We start from the raw sequence: 26664 nt of genomic DNA on the forward strand, positions 1-26664 counted from the left end.
ATGTTTTATGTCAAGTTTATGATATGTAATTTTAAGATTGGTATAACTATAAGAATAGAATAAGATAGTAATAAGAATAAGATAGTTGTATTTTAGCTAGTTTTGTTATGCATAGGGAGGGGGGAAGTTGTTGCAGATAGTTAGGGAACGGCGGCCGGAAGATATCGTGCTGTACGGAAAGATAGGGCCCCTAGTAGCCAATAGTGTTTAGTCTATGGTGTAAGCAGACGGATGTGACGTTGTAAACCTAGAGATATAACACCTTGTTTCCCATCAATAAACGCCATTTGCCGTCCACCACATTGCTGTCAACTAGCTGATAGCCCGAGTGGCTTGGGGGTGGTCGCCGTGCCGTCCCTGAACCAGGTCGCTGCAGCCATTTGAACTGCAACAGAAAATCTCGCTGTCAAGAACTGAATGTCCAAAAGGAGACAGAGGAGTCCTAAAACTTTATTCGAATAAAGGGAGAGTCCACAGGGCATATCCCTGTGGGGTCTCTCCAATTGCTGGGGGACGCAGCCCCCCTTTTATCCTAATTTCCCGACCGAGGGACGCCCTCTCCTTTTCCCCATTGGCCAAGGTACTCAGAAGTTACAGCCTTCCTGGCCCGCCTACACCAAACTCCTGCCTCCTGCCATCTGTTCTCACCTGAGCTCACCAACTCCTTTGTCCCCCTTGCTGAAGAATGTGGGGGAATTCCCCTATTTCCCTCCTTTGTAAAGGCCCCCATCTCCTTGCAGATGGCTCTTTTTGTCCCACTCTGCTCATGGCTCCGCTCAGTCTCTCCCCTCCCTTTGTCCTGCTCTTCAGCCAGACTGTGGGGAAATCCCCTTATTGGTGAATACACAAACTTGAGCATTTGGCTCAACTTCAAAACAAAAACGCACAAAACCTCCAAATTTCACAGTTGCCCAATTCCTCCCCCCCCCCCGCCCCATTTGCCAAGATCAAAATCACCTCCAGTTGCTCAGCAAAAGTTTTAACACTGGAGTCGTCTTTTTCCTAGCAAAAAGAAAAAGAAGTTTAATGCTTAAAAATCCAACATAACCCTCAGCAAGATCAGTTAACTGCTAATGTGGCCTCGCTGCATTGCTACCTGTTACTGGGGTCACAGACCTTTAACTAATGGAACAACCACCTGACAGCAAAGGCTACACCCATAATCTCAATAGCAAAGATTGAGACTCCAGCCTCACACACTTCAGGGGAGAGGAAAGATAAGTAAACGAAATAAATCAAGATTTCACAGGAATTCCTGCCTCATCCTGTGATCTGGTGGCTAGCATTTCCAAAATCCTTCATAAAAACAAGAATTTATTTTATTTGCTCTTGTATATGGAGGGAAGTCCCACAAACTTCAGCAAAAGTGCAGTTAAGGACAGTGAAATTTGCTTCCCGACAGCACAGATTTCTTCAAACAAAATGGCTTGCTCAGCTTTAATTCCCATATGAGAGACAGGAGAGGAGAAATCAAAATTAAAGTTTAAACCTGCCAACTCAAATACTGCCCCTTTGGTACCAGAGCCATCATACCTCTTTTTTCTTGATACAAAGGTTCAGACCTTCAGGACTAAATTACCACATAAATGCTATCTGGATGTACACAATATACATGGTACTAATAGAAGCCAAAGTTGCCCCTGTTTATTTTTCATAAGTAAAAATACTACAAAGACAAAACAAAAATTGGAGTTCTTATGTGCAATGAATATTAGCCAAAGAAAACATTATTGAAACAGTGTTCAAATAATACAAATTTTATTTTGACTTGTCAAAATTATTTTCATAACATTTAATAATTGATCTTACATCAATGTTTTAATTCTCTTGGCATTTAATCACTTTGTACTAATATGAGCAGTAACTGCTCATATTACAAGTTCTTTATCAGTCAGTTTTCTATAAGAAATCATCTTTGCAGTAAAGGTGAAAGGTGAGGAAAATTGTGAATTAAGCAGTCTATTGCTCAAAAAATAATATTTATTCACTGCAGATTTTTATTTTAGGCTTCAAACTAGTATAAAGCCAGATTCTGTGGTTAGCTATTTTGGCAAATATTGAGAAAAACACTACTTTCAAAAAGAAAATGGGAAAAAAAAAAAAACACAGTGGAGTTCATTTAGAGTGGTTGAATTTGTTTCAGTTGCCTTATTTTGGATTTACATCAGAGTAATCAACAGTCCATCCCACAGACTTCAGCAAAGTTGTAATTAATAAGAGACAGTGAAAGTTGCTTTCTGACAGCAGCATCTTCAATGAAGAAAATGGTTTTATCTGCTTTTATTTTAAAGCATCGCAATATAAGAGATTTTAGAGTAGTGTGACTGCTGTTTTATTTAAGAGATGCCAGCATGGTGAGTTCTAAGGATATTATGCATGTAAATGGTTATTAAAAGCACACCTACAAAGTAGGTAACAAAGTAGATACCCTTAACACGGTAAGAATAAGGCCCAAACTGTAGTGAAGAACCACCCTCCCTGAAAGAGGAGAATACAAAGCGTAGTTTTCCTGACTTTCCTTTGACTAAGCAGAGCTTTTCCCTTTGCCATTGAATACAAAACAGAAGAATTGGCCCATTCAGTAAATTCATACTGTGGGAATGCTGACTTTAATGGACTATTCAAGGGAAAGACTAAAAAGCTGCTCATAATTTATTGTATCAATTTAAAAATGTACCATATTAAGGCAACATAGAAGTTGTTCATTTTTATGTCTTTCCATTAAAGGATCATGCACACTATTCTTCAAGCCGTCACTCATTAAAAACTCCAGGGAAGGAACAAAGTGGAACAGCAAATATTAAGCATATGATTTTCAGCAAGTTCTGTTAGTTAACTCTGTTTTTAAGTTTTCCATTATGAAAGTATTGTAACTAACAACATTGCTAAGGGGGAGATTGCAGTTCTGTGTAGCAACTCAGATGGCAGCCAAACATGCTGGGCTGCTGAGATCAAGAAACTCCAAAGTAAACCTCAGAGCCCGTGTTTAGAACAATAAACAAAGTCAACTGGGAGTGTTTTCAGGGCTTTTTTTTTTTTTTTTCTTTTCTTTTTTTTTTTTTCTTTTTTTTTTAATAACCAAATACTATTCAAACTGCTTGACATCTAGGAAGTGGCAGAATTAAGGGGATTTATATGATCTTAAATCAGCCCCTTTATGAGTCCATTTTTGTAGTAAATATGGAACCATGAAGAAAAAAAATGAAATGGTGGGAGAGTGCAGTCAGAGCCCAGGTATCTGAAGGCTGAAGATCGGAATTCCTCAGAAGACACTCCTATAGGCCAAGGAACCCAAAATCTGAGACATGCCACACACAGTTGTTAGAGCAAGGTCACAACATCCCTTTCACAGTGAAAAAAGTACTGGGCAACCTGTAATAAAATTGCTATTAGCTCTGCCGGGGGGGGGCGGGGGGAGGGAAGGAGAAGCATAATTTGAAAGAAGAGGAAAAGCTTTAATTTCATCTTGTTTGACAAGTGAAAACTTGGTGCCTTCCCACAATAATCAAAAACTACCACCTTGCTCCTGTCAGAAGCATGACCTACACTCAAGTCTCATAATAACAAAACAGAGCTGGCATGATATTTTGTAATCTTTCAGTCTCCAAAATGAACATTGACCTCTGCTGCTATGTTCCTGCAGACAAGGTCATGCGATTTACACAATAGCTGATGAGAGTGTTATGCAGCCAACAGTGTTTGACCCCATCTGTCAAATGGTTCTCTCCCTGGTAGATGCGACTTGATGGAAAATTTCTGCCTCCTTCCAATTATTAAGCTGCATAGAAAATAGGACTGTGTTTCTAAAAATACTTCTAGCTGCCAGGCAAGAGCACCATCTGGTGTTCAGCTAATTAAACTTTCATCCTACTTTTGGATCACTTTTCCTTTAATTTTTTTTTTTTTAAACAAACTTTGCCTTTAAACAAACTGGGTCTGACTGACCCAGATGCACACAAGATATGTACACAAAAAAGCTGAAAGCAAGCTATGAAAAACTCATTTATTTGGTGGGCACGGGGAACAGAGGTGTAAGAGAACAACTGAAAGTTGCTTCTTTTTGATATATAGCTATTTCCCCCCTAAAAAGCCCCAATGCAATATTACATGGTTTCTATCTTATTAGTCACGAGTACACTGTAAGCAAGAATTTATAAGAGACTGCTGTTTCATGCAATGCCAAATACTCCAAGAAATCCTCCCTCACAATACTATAACTTCTTGCTACTTCCTATTATCCCCACGCACAAGCCAAAAATCTTTCCTCCTTTTCACTCCTTAAAAAATATCCGAGTCATTTACCTTAACCATCTTCTCTCCTGGTTACCTGACTTTTCACTTGCACATAAGCACATTGGTACAAGCAGGACAGACTCTACCTGATCTGCTTCTAACTGTTGTGAAAATAAGTGTCACTGCTCTTGGCCTTTCAGGAGCTACCGCACATAGTATGCGAGACATGGCACGGCAGGCATTCATATAACAGGTAAACAATGCCTCATTAGAAATTAATTATTTATTAAAAACCTATTTTGAAGTCATTTACAGTTGCAAGGCTACCCTTACTACAGGTTACATTTTGCATTTCTGGAGATATGCTGTGGAGCCTTTCAGAAATACTAAATCTGTTTCTATCGACGCTACTTGCTAGCATGAAGAGACATGCAAAAAAGAACCAACATGATAAGGTGGTATTTCAGTTCAGCTATCTGCTACGTTCTATAATTTTGGTGCAAGTATAGTAGGGCTGTGGACCACATCATCACAAGAGAAACATTATTCGCACATTAGTGTGCTGCATTTAAATACTTAAAAAATATTTTTACAGAGACAACATGCGAAACTACCCTTTAAAAGGTAAAGCAGGAAAAAGTATAATTAAGGCCACACAGATGAAGAAACTCAACAGCTAACATACAACCAACTTATGGAAGAAGCTCAATGCAATAAGAGTTGGAAGGATTAGTCCTGTGACCTAGCACTACTTGAACTTCTTAGTGCATGAAATAATAAATGTCTTGGAGGAAAGACACAATGGAGGCTTATCCAAAAATAAACACACAAAAAAAAACATGCACATGAGAACATAACAGACCTATTTCTGATCATTTCTAGCTGCTAGAAGAACAAGTAGCAATTACAGCTAATATGTGGAGGAAAGGGACCCACAGAAAGATATGGCAGAAAGAGGTTCCAAAATTAGAAGTAGTCCATTTTATATATGCATTTACTCCCCTGCCACCTAGAACAAGAATAACAAAAGCTTTTTTTCCTTTCCAGATTTGTAATTTTTATAAATACTTTACCAAGGTTAAACTCAGAATCACACAGAATGCTTAGGGTTGGAAGGGACCTCTAGAGATCATCTAGTCCAATCCCCTGCTCCAGCAGGGACACCTAGAGCATGTGGCACAGGGTGGCATCCAGGCGGGTTTGGAAGATCTCCAGAGAAGGAGATTCCACAGCCTCTCTGGGCAGCCTGTGCCAGGGCTCTGTCACCCTCACAGAAAAGTTGTTCTTCCTCACATGGAGGTGGAACTTCCGGTGTTTCAGCTTACACCCGTTACCCCTTCTACATGGCAGCCGGTGACAGGACAAGAGCTTGGCCCCATCCTCCCTACAATCACCCCTCAGGTACTTGAACATGTTGATCAAATCTCCTCTCAGCCTTCTCTTCTCTAGACTAAACAGGCCCAGCTCGCTTAGTCTTTCCTCATACGATAGATGCTCCAGTCCCTTAATCATCTTTGTGGCTCTACGCCGGACCCTCTCTAGAAGTTCCATGTCCCCCTTGTACTGGGGAGCCCAGAACTGCACCCAATACTCCAGGTGCGACCTAACCAGAACCGAGCAGAGGGGCAGGATCCCCTCCCTCAACCTTCACCAAATATCTTACCTGTTTGTTGGAGCAATAAAGCTAAAAGATAGCAGCTGATTCCAGAATGGGTCATTTTCAGAGATCGGCTCTGCTCCTGATAGTTTTTTTAAATATTCATTTTCTGGAAGTTCACTGATGCTGCTGCTATTTGCTCCCATCTTCTTTATTTGGCAACTCCTCTTCTAAATTTTCATTTCTTAAAGGGAAAAAAGAAAAAAAAGAAACATTTGAAGTCCTTCATAAAAATAAGAAATATATAGAGTCTCCTAAATTAGATTACTATCTGGAACAATTATTGAAAAGTAGAAAATCAAAGTATATAGGGAGGCATTGAAATGACTGCCATCAAATTTAGGACAACAAAGTTGCCCTACAATCCAAGAAAGTTAAGGGTTTCTGTGCTATACTTCAGACTGCATAAGCCTCACTCAAGAAGAACACTCTGCTGCCGTTATATCAACATCAAGGCTGTTACCAGTGGGGAAAGCCACAAGGAACTGACAATTTAAACAAGGATATTAAGTTGACATGCTATTCAAAAACATATTTTCCAAATGAATACACGGGGGTACCAAGGCACAGAATGGCTTTTGACAAGAAAGGGTCACGCAAATAAATCCCTTGGTGCTGTCAAGCCATGTACCATCTGCTCCCACATTAAGCATGGTTGTTGTCACTACTGCACAGCTAGCGTCAAATAAGCAAACAAGCGAGCAAAAAAAATATTTGTAAAATAACATGGCTGCTTCCAGTTACCTACATGGGGGAAGGCTAAAAAAAATGAGCATTTACAATCTGCCAGTAACTATGTGCCATGAAACAAATGCTACTAAACATGTGACATCTTTCCAGGACATCAGCTTCAATAAACTTCCAGCTTTTGAAAAGAAACAAGTAACTACATGGATTAATGAGAGGGAAAAAAAAAAAAAAAAAAAAAAAAAAAAAAAAAAAAACACACCACACAATTATAGTAAAACCCAATTACTGTTGAACTGGCATTAGAGGTTAAAAATTAGATGTAAGGACAGAAATGGATGTATTGAAGGATGGAAAATGCTACCCATAAGCAACATTTAAGTCAGTCCAGACAAAGGTGTAATATCTGTTTCAAAGCGACTATTCAAATATGGATCCCCCAGCCTCCCTGACAAACCCAAAATTGCAGGTTTTGGTTGCAGGAACAAACAGGGTGTCAAACAAAAGGAAGACATTTGCATGCTCAAAAAGAGGTGCTTCTTCCCAAGAGCTACTTCGGCTGCAGCATTCCCAACAGAGGGGCCGAAATGTTCATGAATTCCAAAAATACAGTTTGGTAGGGGGGAAATCAGAGGGCTCCCAAATTCAAAGATGCCACCTCTAAGTCAAAAAATCTCCTACTGAGAAGTTACCTGAGGCACCCCTATACACTCCCTCTAGGCTAGTACTCATACCACATAGTCCCTGTTAGCTGTGGCTAAGAAACACTGCACTAGATAAAACTTCATACTGACTGAGTACATCTACTCTTAAAATAACCCTGCACAACTGTAACTGCCATCAGGCAGCAGCCAGGGAGCTCTCAATGAGCTTAAGAGGACTTCCTAAATTTGGGGTGACTGTTTATTTATAAAACAGAACGAGTGCATCTTATCTGAATAAGAATTTTACCAGTTCAAAGAAAAAGCATAGGAGTCAGCTTAATGCTTTTGAAACAGAGCTGGTGAATACTAAAGAAAAAAATATTTTAATATAAATAACAACAACACACATCATTCACATGAGACAGGAATACCGGATCATCATTTAAAGATAGAGGACTTGAGGAGGAGCTTATATGCAGCTATCTCAGCTCTGCAGATCCTGGTTTGCAACCCTCTGATAGCCCTAAATCCTTGGCCCCTTCTCCTAAGGAGAGTCACTCCCACTGTTCCTTCTGTCCAAGCCCCTCTATTAGAATTTAAGCATTTGAGTTTTAAAAGTCTTTGTAAAGTGAGCCAGTAATACATTTCAACGGAAGCAATGTCATCAACGTCAATGCTTTAACTTGTATACTTATATTCTGTATAAGACCAAAACTCGTATGACATAAAAAAATACCCTGTTTGTCACTTCAAATTTTTTTTTCTAATTTTTTTCTAAAGCAACAGGAATTTATTACCCCTTCTAAAAGATTTTAATATTATTCACATGCACAAGAATATCATTTTTCTCATCCTCATGTTTGTCGACGATAACTTTTTGACGCAGGTTGTGGAGAAGCCGACGAGGAGAGGTGGGCTACTGGACCTCGTGCTATCAAATAGGGAGGGACTTGTAGGAGATGTGAAGGTGGGGAGTAGCCGCGGCTGCAGTGACCATGAGTTGGTGGAGTTCAGGATTCAACGAGGAGGAGGCAGGGCTGTAAGTAGCCTTGCAACCATGGACTTCAGGAGGGCCAACTTTAGCCTCTTCAGAGACCTCCTCGGAAGAATCCCATGGGCTAGAGCCCTAGAAGGCAGGGGGGCCCAAGAGAGCTGGTTAGTTTTCAAGCAGCACTTCCTCCACGTCCAGCAACAGTGCATCCCTGTGTGTAAGAAGTCAGGCAGAGGGGGCAGGCGACCTGCGTGGATGAGCAAGGAGCTTGTGGCAATGCTCAAGCGGAAGGCAGCGGTATACAGAATGTGGAAAAAAGGACAGGCCCCCTGGGAGAAATACAGGAACGTAGTCAGGGAATGCAGAGATGCCACAAGGAAAGCTAAGGCACGTCTGGAACGCAATGTGGCAAGGGATGTTAAAAATAACAAAAAAAAAAAATTCTTCAAATCCTTTTGCTGTTAATGTAAGATCAGGGAAAACGTGGGTCCGCTGGTGAGCGGGATGAGCACCCTGTTTACAAATAACACAGAAAAAGCAGAGTTGCTGAATGCCTTCTTTGCTTCGGCGTTTACCAAGGGCAGCCCTTTAGAGCCCCAGGCCCTAGAGACAAGAGAAGAAGCCGGTGGAGAGGAAGACTTGCCCTGGGTAGAGGAAGATTGGGTCAGAGAGCACCTAAGGAAACTCGATACCCACAAATCCATGGGCCCTGATGGGATGCACCCCAGAGTGCTGCGGGAGCTGGCAGATGCCATAGCTAAGCCGCTCTCCATCATCTTTGAAAGATCCTGGAGGACAGGGGAGGTGCCGGAAGACTGGAAGAAGGCCAACGTCACGCCAGTCTTCAGAAAAGGCAAGAAGGAGGACCCAGGCAACTACAGGCCAGTGAGCCTCACCTCCGTCCCCGGAAAAGTGATGGAACGGCTCATACTGGCCATTGTCTCCAAGCACATGGAGGACAAGAAGGTGCTCAAGAGTAGTCAGCATGGATTCACCAAGGGGAAATCTTGCTTGACTAACCTGATAGCCTTCTATGATGAAATGACCGGCTGGATAGATGAGGGGAGAGCGGTGGATGTCGTCTATCTCGACTTCACCAAGGCTTTTGACACCGTCCCTCACAACATCCTCCTGGGCAAGCTCCGGAAGTGTGGGATAGATGAGTGGACAGTGAGGTGGATTAGGAACTGGCTGGATGGCAGGGCCCAGAGAGTGGTGATCAGCGGTGCAGAGTCTAGTTGGAGGCCTGTGGGTAGCGGTGTCCCCCAGGGGTCAGTCCTTGGCCCAGTCCTGTTCAATTTATTCATCAATGACCTGGATGAAGGCACAGAGTGCTCCCTCAGCAAGTTTGCTGATGATATGAAGCTGGGAGGAGTAGCTGATACCCCAGAGGGCTGCGCTGCCATCCAGAGGGACCTGGACAGACTGGAGAGCTGGGCTGTGAAAAACCTCATGAAATTCAACAAGGCCAAGTGCAAGGTCCTGCACCTGGGGAGGAATCACCCCAGACACCAGTACAGGCTGGGGACCGACCTTCTGGAGAGCAGCTCTGCAGAGAAAGACCTGGGTGTCATGGTGGACAACAAGTTGACCATGAGACAGCAGTGTGCCCTCGTGGCCAAGAAGGCCAATGGGATCCTGGGGTGCATTAAGAAGAGCATCTCCAGCAGGTCGAGGGAGGTGATCCTGCCCCTCTACTCAGCCCTGGTGAGGCCACATCTGGAGTATTGTGTCCAGTTCTGGGCTCCACAGTACAAGAGGGATGTGGAGCTGCTGGAGAGAGTCCAGCGCAGGGCCACAAGGATGATCAGGGGCCTGGAACATCTGCCCTACGAGGAGAGACTGAGGGAGCTGGACCTGTTCAGCCTGGAGAAGAGAAGGCTGAGAGGGGATCTGATCGGTGTCTATAAGTACCTCAAGGGAGGGAGTGCAGAGGACGGTGCTGATCTCTTTTCAGTGGTGGCCACTGATAGGACTAGAGGAAATGGCCGGAAACTGAAACACCAAAAATTCCATAGGAACTTAAGGAAAAATTTCTTAGCAGTGAGGGTGACAGAGCACTGGAACAGGCTGCCCAGAGAGGTTGTGGAGTCTCCTTCTCTGGAGATCTTCAAAACCCGCTTGGATGCAGTCCTGTGCCACGTGCTTTAGGTGTCCCTGCGTATGCAGGGGGGTTGGACTAGATGATCTCTAGAGGTCCCTTCCAACCCTAAGCCTTCTATGATTCTATGTTGAAAGCCACCCCACAACATAGACACTATCTTTCCACAACTTTTATAGTGATCTTCCTCATAGGAGGAATAAGCATGCTGGAGTTTAGAGGTGGAATAGTCTGACAGAATATCCATCCACCAATACATTGTGAGGGTTTTTTTCTCCTCCGTTTTCCTTTTTAAAAATAAAAATTATCCATCCACCAATACATTGTGAGGGTTTTCTTCTCCTCCATTTTCCTTTTTAAAAATAAAAATTATGTTAAGAATTTTTATATTTCCTCACCTTTGGTGTCCACCCAAACACACCCACAGCTCTACCCATGTCCTTTACTTTCCTCCTTTCACACTTACATTTAAGTACTGCCATTAACCAAGCAGAAAAATATAATGAGCTCACCCACCACAGTAACTTTTAAACACGGCTCAAGGTACTATGTGCGTACAGCTTAACTCAGAGAAAAATTTGTCACACTGTAAACCTTCAGCTTACATAACTTTAGAGAGGTGCTTATAGTTCCATTGAGGATAGTCTTCTACTTTGCAGCTTAATTGCTGCACCCAACCCTTTATTAAGCCACCCAGTAAAAGCAGCTCAGAGAAAAGCAAATCCCCCCTTCAAAACTATCTTTGTCACAACTGCCTGGCTGAGTCTGCAGAAAACCCGAGTTTAAAAATGTTCTTCTTAATCTTTTTACAACTTCAGTATCTGAAACTGTCGCTCAGACAATTTTATCATGAAGGCTGAGATCTGTTATCTGTTCTAACAGGGTTGTATTAAAGACCCAACTTTAAATTATGAACTGATGATACCATGCATTTGAAAACCTAAGAGAACTTCAATTCCCAATATAAATCGCTATATACTTCCCTTACCTTTAAAATTTGCTGCTTTCTCAACTAAAAAAAATGGACAGTTTTCCTTTCATGCAAAATAGTATAATTGCAAGGATGGGAAGGTACAAGTTACGGTGCTGCTTATTCACGTATCAAACTGTCACACTCGGGTTTCAGCTGATTCCTATTTGCATCGAGGATGACTGTTTCAGACCACACTAGTGAGATATTAAAAACTCCCACATAATCCTAACACAAAAGTTTCCAAACAGTTACTACACTATTGCAATATATAAAATCATTTATGTGTCATAAGACCTAGGAGACTTAGATATTTTTTAAACTCCAATATTTGAATTTTACTTTCCAATCAGTATAAATACTCTCTCCTTATTCATATTGCAATAATATTTATATCAAGAATCAAATGCCTTGTGGGCTACATACTCAAAACTTACCTACGAAACTTATAAACAGAGACTGCATCCAGAGATGAAATGTCTAAACAAAACCACTTAGAATCTTACAGATGCCAATTCATGTGCAGGATCAGAGCCTACAGATTTTTATTGCTTACAGATTTTTTTTTAAATCTCCAAAACCTTTAAAAATATCCTTTGGATATTCTTTCACCTTAAGGCAATCTAGTCTCTCAGTATACACTCTGGAATTTGATCACAACCCACATCAGATCATATTTGATGCCAAGTCCTTTATACAACACAGCACGTGAACATCCCCAAGGCTAGTCCAGCACTTTGTCAACTTGCTACCACCCCCAAAAACAAGATGCCTCTGTCTTCCTCACAACAAAAACAACTCTAAATGCTTCATTTCCTAGAGCCATTAAAAAGGAAGACAAACCAAAACCAGCAAAACAAATAGGTCCCAGATGATCTGTACTACTTTAATACTACTTCAATATGCATATATGTGTTGCTTTATGTACACATGTTGCTTTAATCCTCACCCCTTAGTATCTCCATTCTTCTAGGCTTGTGCTGCATTTCATGAGACACACAAAGGACTGAAGAGTCTTCAGGGCATAAGAGATGTTACTTCTGCTCCTCATTGAGCAACCCCACACCTTGGGAGATGCTTACGTCTAAACAAACTAGTTGGCTGCTTCCCACTCTTGCTAAAAAACTGAAATCTCTGTACTGACCAACTTTAGGCTTCTGCTAGAACCCCCTATAGTGTCTATACAGAACAATTTTCCAGGTGGGCATATTCAAGGGGAAGGGGAATTGGGTACCACACGTAATCAAAGCTCCAGAGGTGCAGGAAATAGATGTTGGTCCACAGAAATAAACATGGATCTGTAAAACCAAGGATTGGTTTGAATTTCAGCAGCTAATCTACACTTTCCTTTCTTGTCTATGGAGCTCCTAGCCATTTTTTGCCCACTTGCAAGAAAGAAAAAGCTAACAGTAAGTAGAACTGACAATGCAGATGTCAGATAAGTTAATTTTCCAAGTGCATATTCTTATATTTAAAAAGCAAGTGACGTCAAGGTGTCAAAGCTCCCTTAATAAAGATGGCTTTGCAGCTTGTCCAACATATTAACTGCTTATTAAACTTGCAGAATTGCTTGAGGAAAGTTTTGGTGGTATTAACAAGGCTGAAAAACCCCAAGAAACATGTTGTGAAACTACCATAACCCTCAAATTAGGAGATGGTCACTTTAGAAAACAGCTTTACATATTGCATCTGATGTACAGCATTCTGCAGCATTTTACCTATGCAATAACATTTTTGCAGCACAAAATGCTTTATTTCTTAATGTGATTAGAACTTAACTAGTATTGAAGAAGTATTTACTATAAAGGCTACTATATATTCAGATATATTCCAAAATAAGGAACAAAAATGTAAGAATATTGTCTTTGGTGACTAAATTGGGCAGGGATCCCTTACTAGATCCTCAAACAAAGCAACACAAATATAATGCAACAAGAATTTATGTCTCCAAAAACAACCTTAAAAAAGAATCTTTACAACAGTCTGAATTAAAGTGTTTTCATTTTTTTATCAGAAAAAAAAAAAAAGTTTTTTTTTAAATTAATGTTTATATTAAGGAGTCAAAATACCAGCCACAACTTAATGCCTGGTGATCACAAATTGCAATCAAATGACTGGCATGAATTCACGTTCCCATATGCATCTCAGTCACTTATAACCAAGGGACAGAGGAGATTGCAAAATGGACTGAACACATCCTTCATTACTACTAATCAAAAAATAAGTGTTTTCTGCAGTTTTCATGTTAATGAGTTATGAGGAAAAGGGCTCGTTTCTGCTCATTTTCACTGTATTGATTCTGAATTTTCTTCCTGTGTTGCGCAGGGCACTTGGTGACTGTCCCCTTCTCCAGCTCCCTTTAGCAGTGGCTCTCACATGTGTCCCTGCTAGGGAAGCTGTTCAGACCCACAGCAGCATGATGCACAAAAATCAACTTTCTATAAAGCAGGGAGAGACGCAAATGATTTTCATGGAGTGATTTATTTTGATATTTAGCGAAGGCAATGGAGGCCTCTCATAGGGAAGTCAGACACTGAAAAAGGATAGTGAAGATACTGTATCTTCTGTTCCAGTCCCTTTTTCACACCTGTTTTACGTGGGAGTTCAGTGAAAACCTAATTCAGAGGAGCCCAATCTTCTCACTCCACATCCCACCTACAAGGCACTTGCCCTGTGCATGACTGAGGAAGTGTTTTTCCAAGACCTTCTTGCTCTAAGCAGCATTTAGTAATCATTAATTACCCAAAGTGAACAGGACAGGAGCACATCGGCAGAGTGATGCATATAACCTAAAAGAGTTGTAGAAAGAAATTGTGACAACTGTGAGGACCATTTTGAAATATATATATATATATATATATATATATATTTCAAAAGAAAAAAGAAAGAAGGTAAAGAGATTTAAACAACAGAGTGAGGTGATCACAGTCAATATCCTCTCGCTTCCAGCAAGCTTTAATCCCACGCTGGATGACTCCAATCACTACCTGATTGTGAAGGAAGTTGCTTCTACTCTTACGTACTCCTGTAGCCAAATCTACTAATTTTGACGACTATGGAAATACCCATCCATTACTGTATTAAAATAGCTTATTCCACATGAATCACCAGTCACCTTCACTATTAGGCTTTCCTGAGTTAGAACTACTGAGTCAAGGGTAAAATACCTTGGTTAAACTGCCTTCCTGTAAAGCTACACTGAATTAAGAGACTTTACAAAAAACAAAAAACCACATGACCACACACACTTTACCCTCAAAAGAAAACAAAAAAGCACGTCTCTTTCCCTTTCTCTCTCCCTCTCTCGCTTGCTCTCTCACTCTGTTAGAGGCGAAACAGCAGCACATGCGAAGGTCCTGAAGGAGCTTTGGTGGCAGGGAGCACATCCCACGAGCACCTCGCTGTTAGGAACTTGGTGCACTTCAAAATACTCCCAGTTTTTACAGCTAAGCAAGCACTCCAAAATCTGAGGGATTTCTTGGAGCAGTTCACGCACATACAAGGAAATCTATATTTCACTGTATAAATTCCCCAAGACGCATTAGGGTTTCTTTAGTTTTGTCATTTTTAATGCTTCTGGTTACACTCCCACACTGCAAGCATATTACTCGCTGCTAAATCTCACTGAAGGCTCAAAAGCCTTTAAAATTTGCCACGAACTAACAAAATCTAAGGGGAAGAAAGGAAAAAAAAACAAAAAACAAAAACAAACAAAAAAAAACAAGCAACAAAAAAAAAAAAAAAAAAAAACACAACTATAGAGATGCCTTTTCTGAAGAACAAATCTTCCAGTGCTGGAAGGAGGATTTCATCATCGCAAATACAGGAACCGTTTTCAAAAGCACAAGTACACACCAGCTCCCTGATAATCTAGGGCTGATTAAAGTGTTGGCACTTTTCAGCATCAAAATAGCTCTTCTTTCTCCTTGGCAAAACTACCTAGAAATCAATTTACAGTAATTCACCCAGTTACTACCATAATTTACCCATAATTCACAGTAATTCACCTATACTCCCCAATGACATAGGTTGTGCTAAACACAGCATGATTTTGGTAATCCTAATTACCACTAACTTCCTACAACTATCTCTTCAGGAGATTTTACAGCTTGCATATATTTAAGACTTTCTCCCTATTTCCTTCTCAGACAAAAATAAGATTTGTCTAATAACCAAAGTGCTGTTTCAAAGAAAAAAAAAATCCTTTTTCATCCTGAGAAAGATGCTTAGCTGTTCATCAACGGGCCTGACATTTTTAAATCCTGATATCTTCTGATCTATCTCAAAGGTTACACAACTATTTTGGCATCCACCCTCTCCCCACAATCAGGTATTATGCAGTCTTTACAACAGAGCTATTTGTCTCTGTTTTAAATGTTTCCCACAACTAGAAATTTATCTAATCTACAGCATTAAAAAAAAGCATGCTGCACAGAAGGCCAAATGTGTTTTGAACGTGTACATAATCTGGTATCACGCTACACCTCGTGATTTATATCACCTTTCTCCAGGCTCTAAGTGAAGCTATCCTTGCCAAACAGTATAATAAGGTACAATCCACTTCCCATTTTAAAATGCATACTTTGTAGATTTATCACAATCATCTTCATCCACCCTCTTTGACACCAGTTCATCAGCCACCAAACAGGTTTTCTTACTCTTTGTATCTTCTCCAAACAAAAGGACAAAATTTCTTATCAGGTTTAACAGACTTGCTAGCCCAGCTGTCAGTCATTGGCATGTTAAAACACAGCACTTTTTTTCCTACCCACATGCTAAAATAAGCAGAGGTATCAAAACCACTCAAGTTCAGTGTTATTTTGTTGCAAATACTTTGCTATTGGACTAACTATAAAGTGTTGAGCACTAGATGCTGTACTAGCAAAACAGGAGCAGCAGCAATGCAGAGGAAAACTACCCATTGAGGGCACAGAAGAAGCCTTCCCAAAAGGGCTCCTTCTGATTTAAGGCACAATAGGGATTTTTAAGGTACCCAACAGGAGGGACTTCACTGGTGTTAAATCAGAGCCCGACATGGGATTACATAACACGATACCTGCACATGAGGAGACTGAACCCAATGAGACGGGAAATACCTGATGTTGGAAACATTAACAATCTACTTACTACTACCAGTACCTCTGATAATGAATCCTACAGCCCAGCACATTATCCCTCCTGACACACAACACAAGAAAATCAGATTATAGTCCCCAAAAATCACTACACACAGCATAAGAGATTAAAATAAGCAAACAACCAGTGCTCGGCCCAAGGGGTGCACAAGTGAAAAGCAATGCCCGTTAAGGTAGGGTTTAAACAGCCTTTTAAATCAATATCCCCCCAGCTTGTTCAATATTCCCAGTTGCTCTGGCCCCTGGGGTTTCCACCTCAAGGCTGGTGAACATGGGTGTCGGTGCTCAGAGCTGCGACAGGAAGGAGGATGCACAACCGACTCGTGGCCTTTGAGCGGGCAAGGAGCGCCTTTAAAGGCACAAAATCGGAGACCGCAGCAGAGCCACCCACGCGCAAAAAGTCCCCAATTCCTCTCAAAGTGATGGCAGGGCCTGGAAACTGGCTCCCTGGGGAGAGAAGGAGGAGGAATAGAAACACACAGGGATCCCTGGCAGCCCTGGGAACTCTCCATGGCCACAGTGCTGAGGGCACCCGAGGTGGGACGACCCCACAGCGCCCTCCCCACGGACAGATAATACCAAAATGAATAAAAACACGTAAATAAAAATAAATAAATAAATAAAAGGAAGAGAAAAATATAATAAAAACTAAAAATCAATAGGACAAGTAAATAAAATAAAAAGTGACAATAATAAAAAGAAAAAAATAAAATAAATAATAAACAATTATTAATAAATAATTCATAAAATAAATAAGCATATAAATACATGAAATAACTAATAATAAAAGGAAATACAAGCAGAACAGCGCTGGGGGCGGCACCGCACGGCAGCTCCCCCGTTTCACCTCGGCCTACCCGCACCTGAGCAAACCACTGGGCACATGGGGATTACGAGTCGCCTTGGGAGATTCCCGGGAAACCGGCGCCTTTCTGAGACAGGTCTAAGGGGCCGGAGCGGGGAAAGGCAAAGCGAGTCGCGGAGCGCGGGCAGACCCCCGGGCGGCCCCAGCGCGCGCGGTACCTCAGCAGGACCCGCTCACCGCTGCGACACAACCCACAAGGCGCCGACGGGGCCAAGGGAAAAACGAGAGAGAAGGCACCGCCCCGCGCCGTGCACCCACCGCCGCCTCCATCTTTCCACGTCACCCGCGCGCCACGGGGAAGGAGGGCGGGGCGCGCGGGTGGCCACGACCCCCAGCGTCCCCGTAGGGCACGCCGGGAGATGTAGTGCCGCGGCACGGGGCGCGCTGAGAAATGTAGTGCCCTAAAGAGCTTTAAGTTCATCTTTACATTGAGTCCATCAAGGGCGCCCGGGATCTTGCTCGCTTACAGTCTTAAGGTGGCCAAATCCTTCCATAAATCTAGTTTATTGTGAATAACAAGCATTAAGTGATTCTCTCACTTCAATCCTATTTCTCATTTCAATCTTCTAATTTCTATTTCCTTTAGAAATTTTGCTCTCACATGTTTTTCTTCTACACATTTTTTAAGCATGAATCTGTTCAGTGCATCCCAGCAAATGGTCTCCTGCAGCCCCACCCAGGCTCTGGCAGCAGAAACAGGCACTTGCCCCTTTCATCTGTTCCTATTATTATGCCTATTTCATCACAGCACAGGTACTGGAATGGAATAGAAGCAACACAACTCTCCTGCAATGACTTAAAGTGAAGCTCCTTATTCAGGAAAGTTTTATGACACAGATTACTCATGTTAATGTTTAACTACAGCTAGTGAAAGTAGTGAGCCACTCTGCAGAAAGCACAGACGGTGCAATTTTACAATCAAAATGACATATATGCACAGGCTGTTTCACTTTTTGCAGCCACTGCAGTAGTTCTGGTGCTTAAATACAGTGCTGGTTCAGAACCAGAAGTTCAAACTACAACACAACCTACTGTCCGAGTTCTTTTCTTTGTTACTGATGCATTTGCTTGAATAATAATATTCCAAATAATTCTGTAGAGTTTATAAATTGACTGCTTACATTTGTTTTATTAGTGAACAACTGAAACTAGGTTATATAAAGCTGGCAAAGGGCATTTTGGAGCACAGAGATGGCAAGGACCTGTGGTGCTCTGTCTGGAGGCTGGCTGGGGAAAGAGCCCATCGCTGGTGACAGGCTGGGGTCCTCACGCCGGTCCCTTCCTGTGTTTACAAGCAGGTGTCCCATGTCACATCATTGCAACAGGCGGAAAAGCATCCACAAGTTAGGGAACAAGACATGTCAGCACAGAGCCCTTTACTGCAAAATGTTAAAGCTCTTGCTCTACCCTTTATGTTCATGTTTGTGCTGTTAAATATCACACTTTCTCTTTACTACTCTAAATTTTTATTATTCAGAAGCATAAAACCAAAGTAATAAAGCAGCTTGTTTTTAAATAAAGTCCTGGTTTATTATAATTCAAGTTATACAACTATGTTAACAAGATTTTAGCTATTTAAGACACATAATTGCACCATTATAAACCACTGCAATAGAATATAAAGCAACAGTTTTCCTGTACCATGCCCTTGCACCCCCTATTCAGGAAGGAAAGGAACAATATTTCAAGGAAAAAAGGAGGAAGGGAAGTATCAGATCAAGACTTTCTGCTTGTAGTAAGCAAAGTAAATTCTGCATATAGCATAATTCCACAGATTTCACACAATCATTTATGTTCTTCATAATTTACCCATAATACCTATGTTAACTTACGCAATTCATAGTTCTTTAGCAACAGCAGAAATAGCTACAGTCCTTAAAGGGAAAGCCTGAAGTACTGCACTAGCAGCCAGTGAAATTAAGCAGCACCACATTTACCTTCCCAAGCTAAATTTATTAATAAATTAATCTAAACTCTAATCATGCCAAATAGGTTACAGAAGAAAAGCAGCTTCAGTGATGAAAATAAAGAATAATTTAAGACAGTTTTCAAACATTTTGAATAAGAAAACTGCTAGTTGCCATTATAGTAGCAGAAGAAGCCTCTCCTGCAAGTGATATGGGTTTCCATTAACCTAAGATGTGTAAAGAAAAAGAAGTCTCTAAATGAGAAATGTCACTGGTTCATAATGGACAAATGGGAGAAAAACCTTGTAAATAAATTCCTTTAATCTGTTTTCTTGTCAGAAGCATCTGTGGCTCCCTTTGCAACCCCATTGCTTTCAAACTGCAAATAAAAGACAGCATCATTAATAGGATGTCAAAATAAAAAGGACTTCACATCAAGAAAGATAACATTTAGTTAGTGACAAAAGTGATTTTTAGAATCAAAGCCAGTGATCTATAAAGAAATTTGCAGCAAGAATCAAAGTGAAAATTTGGGGGAGCAGAGGAGGGATTTACACATAATTTTTATTTCAGAAGAAGGGGTGAGAAATGAAGACAGAAGCAACATATACAAACCTCTGAAAATAAAATGTGCTTTGCTATTTTGTTAGAAGGCATACGTAGTACCTGCACAATTTTAATGCAGAAAACATTTTTCCCCATTAGTAGCAGCAGCATTGGCTGAAAAGCTATCTTTTTATTCTGCTTCATGCAGCTACTGTGATTTATCAGTTATCTAACTTTTCACTTCTCTGAAAGAATAGCCAGTCTCTCCATATATATAATTATATTTTAACCCATCTATATGTATAAATGAGCTGTTTCAGAAAACAGAATTCCTATCTAGGGCTTCCCTGAAGCAATCTGGGCAGAACTGTCCATCCCAGTTAGATCAGTACCAATAACTTTCCTTTTCGTTAGGAAATAGTCATAAGAACATCCATAAACACCCACTTACATCTACCTACTACCTTCAAAGCACCCCATCTGAACTACTGCTGGGCCCTTGATCTGAGGTTTGCAAGGTTAACTAGATGCATTAATCTTACTTTATAAATTCCAGATTCATCCTCCTGATCTCTTTTTGTGGCTGAAGGTGCCCGTAGGTTTTCAATGCCACCTCCATGACCTTTTTTTGTAGCTGTTGTTTCTTGCACAACTTTCTTGGGCCATATGCACTTAATGAAAGGTGCAATAATGGGATAGATGTACGGCTCAAGGAATTTCTTATAGATCCAGAGCAGAACCGGAATGACAACACAAGGAATGCACACCATGGCTCGCTCTTGTTCTACAACAAAGCTATTGAAAAAAAGAGGGAAAGAAAAATAAAAAGAACAGTGATGGATCTTGCTATCAGCTAAGAAAAAACTTCATTAATGAATAAGGATTCTAGCTGATACTCAAACTTATCTGATTCTTTAATAATAGATTGCTAAAGTTTTAAAAATGCTGTCGTTCTTCCTTGAGAACAGTTTTATTCTTCCATGCCATAAAGTCCTCAGCAACATTAACAGCAGCATTCTTTAGATTAATAACTTTCTCCAAGACAGCTTGCTATTAATTCATTATCCATACAGCTGGAACTGAGAAAACAACATCCAGAAAATAAGAGGTTTTTTTGCTTTAACCACACAATAAATTTTAAGTACTGAGCTGCAGATATTAAGCCTGTTCTTACTATAATATAGCTTAGGGCTTGAAAAGATCATTTTGCCCCTTTCCTTTCTGTTCAGGCTGAAATTAAACCACTCAAAGCAACCCAATGGCTCATTACCACCAAAAGGCAGAGTGTTGAAAATCCTCCTCACATTTCTGGCTGTGCTGCTTCCTCACCCTCACACACAGTTTGGATACACTTGGCCCTGCTGTGGTACTTTCAAGAGACTAAACTTCTGAAGAGGAGCTCATCCCTCTCTCTCAAAAGCAGAAAAACATCTCCCGAAATAGCAGCCTGATGTCAGCCATCAGAAAAGCAGAGACTGCATCAGTGCAGGGACAGAAAGAGAAGAGCACGGCTGTGCCAGAACTGTCTTCTCGCTGGGGATGAGCTATTTGATAGCTCTGCTGCTCTGTGCAATTTGCCCCTTTGCATTTCTCCTGGCTCAGCTCATGACATCTGAATTCTTACATGGAAAAGAAAAAAGTTTTCCAAGATCCCTTCAGGAAGCCTGAAGAGGCAGATGTACTTCATTTGGGATCATTGTTTAACTTGATTTAAACTGTCCTAGAGACTTACAGCCTCAGGCCCAGGGAAGAGCAGAATATTGAATTCCAGCTGAATCTGTACTTTTGTATGAACATCCTTTTGGCTTTTTGAAAAGTAGCTTTACAGGAATCAATCCCTGAAGTCAGAGAAGAATCTTCATCTGGGAACACATGAATGAGGCAAACCCTTAAAGCCAGCGGAAACAACAATTCATTGAATTCTCTCAGGCAAAACCTCCCAGACACTAACTTCTCAAGAAGATGCTGAGCATCCACCCACCAGCTAAAGCTTCTAAACAGAACAACATGGATGATCACTGAACTAAGAGGAAGGGCTTTTGCAGGACATTTTATCCCCAGACTCCAGACCGAAAACAAACCATATTTCAGCCAGAAACCGAGGCAAGACACAGCAAATTGCACAACAAGAGCTCTAACATACTTAGATACTGGTCCCAGTATTTTTTCTTTCTTGGTTAACAGGCAGCTCATTTTTAGGGGGTGGGAAGCATGAAAACACAAACAGGCACATTTCTGTAGCAAGCTTACTTCTTTGTGGCAACAGCTTTTGCCTATTTCTGTACAAACGCCACTCAGGGGTCAGCGGGGAAAACGACGGGGCACGCCCAGACGCTGCTCTTTGTCCCCCACGTTCACACAGAGCCATCGAACAGTTACTGCCCTAGAAGAGTGTATGTGTGTGTGTGGGGGGGGGGGGGGGGGGGGGGCGGGGAACGGACGGGATGTAAACAAAAGCGTTTTCTTCCCTTCACAAAGGCTGCATTGCTCTGGAAGGGCCACGTAACCGCGGCGGGACAGCGCTCAGGCTAGAACATTCCCAGGAGCCCGTTAACCTTCCCCTCCCCCCCAACGGGGGGAAAAAGCGGGATGGCGAAGACAGCGCAGCTCTCACCTCCCTCGATGGCGAGCCGTGACAGAAAAAAAAATAAAAAGTAATAAATAGGCAAAACGAGACTGTATTTGGAAGGGAAATACTCCGCCCCGACCTCACCTCAGAGGGCAACGACGCCACGCCAGCAGCGACGCAGCACCATTAACGACTCCTCCAGCTCTGCGCCGCACCAGAAGTCGCCTCACGCACTTCCGGCCGGCGCGTCACTGGGGCGGTGGCCCCCAGCGCCAATGGGAAGCGGCGGCGGGCTCAGCACGTGACCCATACCCCGCCCCTTCGCGGCTCAGGAAGAGGTCGTGCGGCCCGTGCCACCGCCTCACGCCTCCCCACGGAGGCTAAAACGGGTCCATGAGCGGTTCCCGTAGCAGGAGACGACCGGGAGGTGCGTGCCAAGCAGCTCCTGGGATGCCTGGCTTCCTTGTAGCAAGTGGGCATTCAACCCCTAGTGGGAATTGCTTCCAGGGTCCCGTCCCCCCCCCACGCACCACTGAAATAATGAAACCGAGAGGACTCAGTGAGCAAGATAAGGAGCCAACACCCACAGTGTAATTTTTTGTTTGTTTGTTTTATGTATGTACATCTGCAGTATTGCATTTACTCCCGGGCCATGAGCTTTTGCTTCTTCAGCTTCTTCTGGGAGATCTGAAAAATAAAAAGGAACAGTGGAAGTCTGCATGTGCAAAAGGGACACCTTGCAGAATGAATTCTAGGACATACTGCAATGTTTACAAATTAAGTTACATACTGAAAAGCATACCTAAAATTTAGTGAAGTGTACCAAATTAAGTTTTTTTAACTGAATTATCTAAACAGCCCATCGCCTTCCAACACTAAGGTGGCCTCTACAGAGAGTCCATCTGCACCTACATTTTGCAGCATGATTGGGGAATGTCCTAACTATCCCAGTGAAAATAAAGACACAAATACTCTTATGCCAGTGGATCATCCACACACAGAGTTGTCCTGCTCAGGCTCCCAGGAATTGTTCCAGGCGCAGGGGCCCTTTGTGTGGTACTAATCACTGATGAGAACTTCTTCCAAGTTCTCAATGCTGTATTTAGAAGATAGGCAGGTTGCTCAGAAATACATATATTTTTTTTTTCACAGGCATTCCAAAGGCATCTTAAGATGGTCATCATAGCAACCACTTTGTTTAAAAAAAAAAAATTAAAAAAATGCAATGTATTAAAATTCGGGTTTTTTGACAACAAGATTTTAAGAAACAAGACACACACTCCAAAAAAAAAACAAAAACAAAAACAAAAAACCCACAAACACACACACACACACACACCACACTATGACTCTTCCTACCTTTTTCTTTTGAGCAACCTCTTCTTCTGGTTTCGGAACAATCTGCTCCTTTTCAGTGAGGATCATCTCAATGTGGCAGGGGGAGCTCATGTAGGGGTTGATCCTACCATGAGCTCGGTAGGTTCGCCTGCGCATTTTGGGAGCCTTGTTCACCTGGATGTGTTCAATCACCAGAGAATCCACATCGAGACCCTGGGGGAAAAAATGCAGAGGACTCATGACATTTTCTAAAAATAAGCAATTTCACGAACAAAAACTTGAATGATCAACTTGCCACATCCATTACTACTGGTAAACATCTCACAGTATAACTTGACAGTATCACGAAACAAAACATTCATTGAGCAGAAGCATCAAGTAAAGCTGAAAAAAAAATGTATCACAGAATACCTTTCTAAATGTCACAAGGAATCATGCTGATGACTCAGGACGAAGATTTTATTTCATAATGATTTCAAAGGTGTCCTAAGATAGTCATCGCCATCATCAAGATTGCCAAGTTTAAACATCGAGTACATTACAAAAACATAAATTAGAGGGGCGTACAGAATATTTTATTTTGTAATTTTTAAAGAGATTTAGCACACGCTTACTCCAAGCAGTTGATAAGAGAATGCATGACCTAGTTATTCATTAAAAGTTATCCCTTATATTTTATCTTGAGGAATACATGCAACATCATCTGAACAGATATAGCAAACCAAATCTTCTGACTGAGTACACAATTCAGAGCTTAAGGCCCCATCTGGCCTTTGATTTTTGAGCCACTGCCTCCAGGACTGCTGACACAGAGAATCACACGCAAAAATCTTCATTTACTACTGCCTAGTTAACCTACCTTGAGCTCAGCATTGCTCTCTGCATTTTTGAGCATATGCAGCAAGAACTCTGCACTTTTTTTGGGCCAGCGTCCTTGCGTCCAGTCCCACTGCTTGGCCTGGAAGAAGAAGAGTTTTCTGTTTTTATCCTGGCTAGGATATAATTGTTGCATCCCCTTTTGCTGAGATTGCTCAGAAAACAAAATTCTTTTCACGCTTAATCCAAAGGTGTCCTAAGAAAGTCATCACAGCAATCAGAATCAGCAATTCAACTTCTCACATAATAATACAGGTATCCCTCTGTAGCTGACATACTAAAATAATTTGTTTAAACTGTTACAGAATCCCACAATGGTTGAGGTTGGAAGGGGTCTCTACAGATCATCCAGTCCAACCCTTCTGCTCCAGCAGGGACACCTAGAGCATGTGGCACAGGGTCACATCCAGGCAAGTTTGGAAGATCTCCAGAGGAGACTCCACAACTTCTCCAGGCAACTCACTCCAAGCAACTCGCAATTTAAAAAAAAAAAAAAATTAACGACATTATTCTGCAGGAGATGAATTCTAAACAATTTCGCCTATTAACCTAAGCTTTTCATATCAAATTGCAACCTGTCATGCTGCAGTGTTTCATGTTTGTTACACAGAAAATAGAGAGATTCTCCTAAGTTTCACCAACACTGACAGAACATTCCCAGTACAGTCTCAGCTCTTCTTTTTCTTTCTCTTTCATCAATCACACCCAAGCATCCTTCCTTCCTGCGTTTTCACCTCAGACCTCACCTGGGCACATCTACCAACTCCACCGTTGTAGCGGCGGAAGGGAACACACTGCTTCTTCAGCGTCACATCCTTCAGGTACTTGGTGGCCTTGCGGATGTGCATGCCCTTGATGGCCTGTGCAGTCTCATGCGTGTTCTAACCAAAACAAAGCAAAAGAAAAGCTTCTCTCAACAATTCTTTCCAAATTAATACTGTAAGCAAAAGCACTTTCGCATTTTCATTTTTTGCCCCTACCTATCTCTATGATCTTTGTATGACTTCCATTATTACTGATTTTGTTACCCTAACATGTTTTTGTTGTTGTTTTAACAGTTAGATCATTCCAGACAGCAAAAACTAAACCCATATCCTTTTAAAACACATCCTCATTTATGATAGGTCCTCTTCATCCACTAATCCAAAGCCCCAGGGACTGAAGGAAAAATTCCAGCTAAAATTTCCCACATGGCCCCTCACAGGAAGCAAAAAGAAAACAAACAAACTACATTGATTCAAATCCACGTGAGAGTTATGAAGAGGGAGAAAGGAAACAGCTTGAAAAGAAAAAGCAGGAGTTAGGTTAACACTGCTCAGGACAGCATGCGAATGGCAAACTCAAAGAGTAACTTTAGTCATGTTTGAACACAGTAAAGAGTCAAACCAAAATAAATCAAACATCTTTAGACGCTTTTCACCCGCGCTATATATAGCCCTTTGCAGAAAGGTATCTGTTCCGAACCCCGATTTGTGTGATTAACCCTGAAGTGCCCTAAATTCACTATTGCAACTAAGTACTTTCTAAAGAAATGTAATTATTCATATGCAGCCCTCCTGCACAACACAGCCATACTTCTTGTCCAGCGGTACAATCAGATTAGCAGGAAGATCCTTCCAAACAAACAAAAGTGAAAAATAAGACAGATGAAGCACATCACTAATCGGATGCTAGGCCAATTCTTATTGCTACAACCATTGTAATCAACTCTGCTTCTCTACTGTATTTTATTTGACAGTAGACTTCTTAAGAAGAGCCTTCTTTTTTACTTAACTTATTCCTGTGGATAAACATCTTACAAGCAGCTTAAACAAACCTAAGCCATAGCCTTTGCTACCACACTACAGTAACTGACACAGACAAGAAAGGGCCATTCCTTTTACAAACTGCATTAGCTTTTCCTATTTCGCACAAGCCACCTACCTTGAAATGGACCCGCAGGTTGGAGCCTCGTGACTTGCATGCTGCAGAAGGAAAACACGGACGTTTTAACTGAGAACCCTAACGGCTCCGGCAAGACTCCCCCCCAAAAGACACGAGAAGCGACTCACATTTCGTCGGGTTCTCCGGGTCCAGGGAGTAGCGGACCATTTTCGGGGGTTCCACTGTGGGGAAAACAACAAAGGAAAACGCATTTTAAACGCC

The 26664-nt window shown here is 41.7% G+C and overlaps 3 protein-coding genes and 3 non-coding genes across 6 annotated transcripts in view; all 6 read right to left on the reverse strand.

Moving 5' to 3' along the window:
• The window catches only part of LOC104575070 (dymeclin), a 150999-nt gene extending 144929 nt beyond the window's left edge, over positions 1–6070 (reverse strand). Inside the window, exon 1 of the mRNA XM_088537660.1 lies at positions 5897–6070. Coding sequence (XP_088393786.1) covers positions 5897–6036 — 140 coding nt within the window. The 5' untranslated portion in view covers positions 6037–6070. The remainder of the gene's footprint in view (positions 1–5896) is intronic.
• Positions 6071–18788: 12718 nt separating this feature from the next.
• On the reverse strand, positions 18789–20561 carry LOC148591386 (UPF0729 protein C18orf32 homolog). Its single transcript, XM_088537659.1, has 2 exons — positions 20279–20561; positions 18789–19569 (listed from the first exon to the last, which is right to left on the reverse strand). The coding sequence occupies exons 1-2, from the start codon at positions 20504–20506 to the stop codon at positions 19510–19512; spliced, it is 288 nt and encodes a 95-aa protein (XP_088393785.1). The 5' UTR covers positions 20507–20561; the 3' UTR covers positions 18789–19509.
• Positions 20562–22931: 2370 nt separating this feature from the next.
• Positions 22932–26626, reverse strand: LOC104580999 (large ribosomal subunit protein uL22). The gene is made up of 6 exons (XM_010228556.2): positions 26571–26626; positions 26443–26483; positions 25266–25400; positions 24503–24601; positions 23665–23856; positions 22932–22992 (listed from the first exon to the last, which is right to left on the reverse strand). Exons 1-6 carry the CDS (start codon positions 26608–26610, stop codon positions 22945–22947), a joined length of 555 nt encoding a protein of 184 aa, XP_010226858.1. The 5' UTR covers positions 26611–26626; the 3' UTR covers positions 22932–22944.
• Positions 23423–23494, reverse strand: LOC148591387 (small nucleolar RNA SNORD58). The gene has a single exon (XR_015914080.1). It is a non-coding gene; the product is annotated as a small nucleolar RNA SNORD58 (small nucleolar RNA).
• LOC148591388 (small nucleolar RNA SNORD58) lies at positions 24084–24150 on the reverse strand. The gene has a single exon (XR_015914081.1). It is a non-coding gene; the product is annotated as a small nucleolar RNA SNORD58 (small nucleolar RNA).
• On the reverse strand, positions 24670–24736 carry LOC148591389 (small nucleolar RNA SNORD58). The gene has a single exon (XR_015914079.1). It is a non-coding gene; the product is annotated as a small nucleolar RNA SNORD58 (small nucleolar RNA).
• Positions 26627–26664: the final 38 nt, after the last annotated feature.

The sequence above is a fragment of the Tinamus guttatus genome, unplaced genomic scaffold (assembly GCF_059628265.1).
Source record: "Tinamus guttatus ecotype Peru unplaced genomic scaffold, ASM5962826v1 Tinamus_guttatus_pri_ptg000837l, whole genome shotgun sequence".
Classification (NCBI taxonomy): Eukaryota; Metazoa; Chordata; class Aves; order Tinamiformes; family Tinamidae; genus Tinamus; species Tinamus guttatus.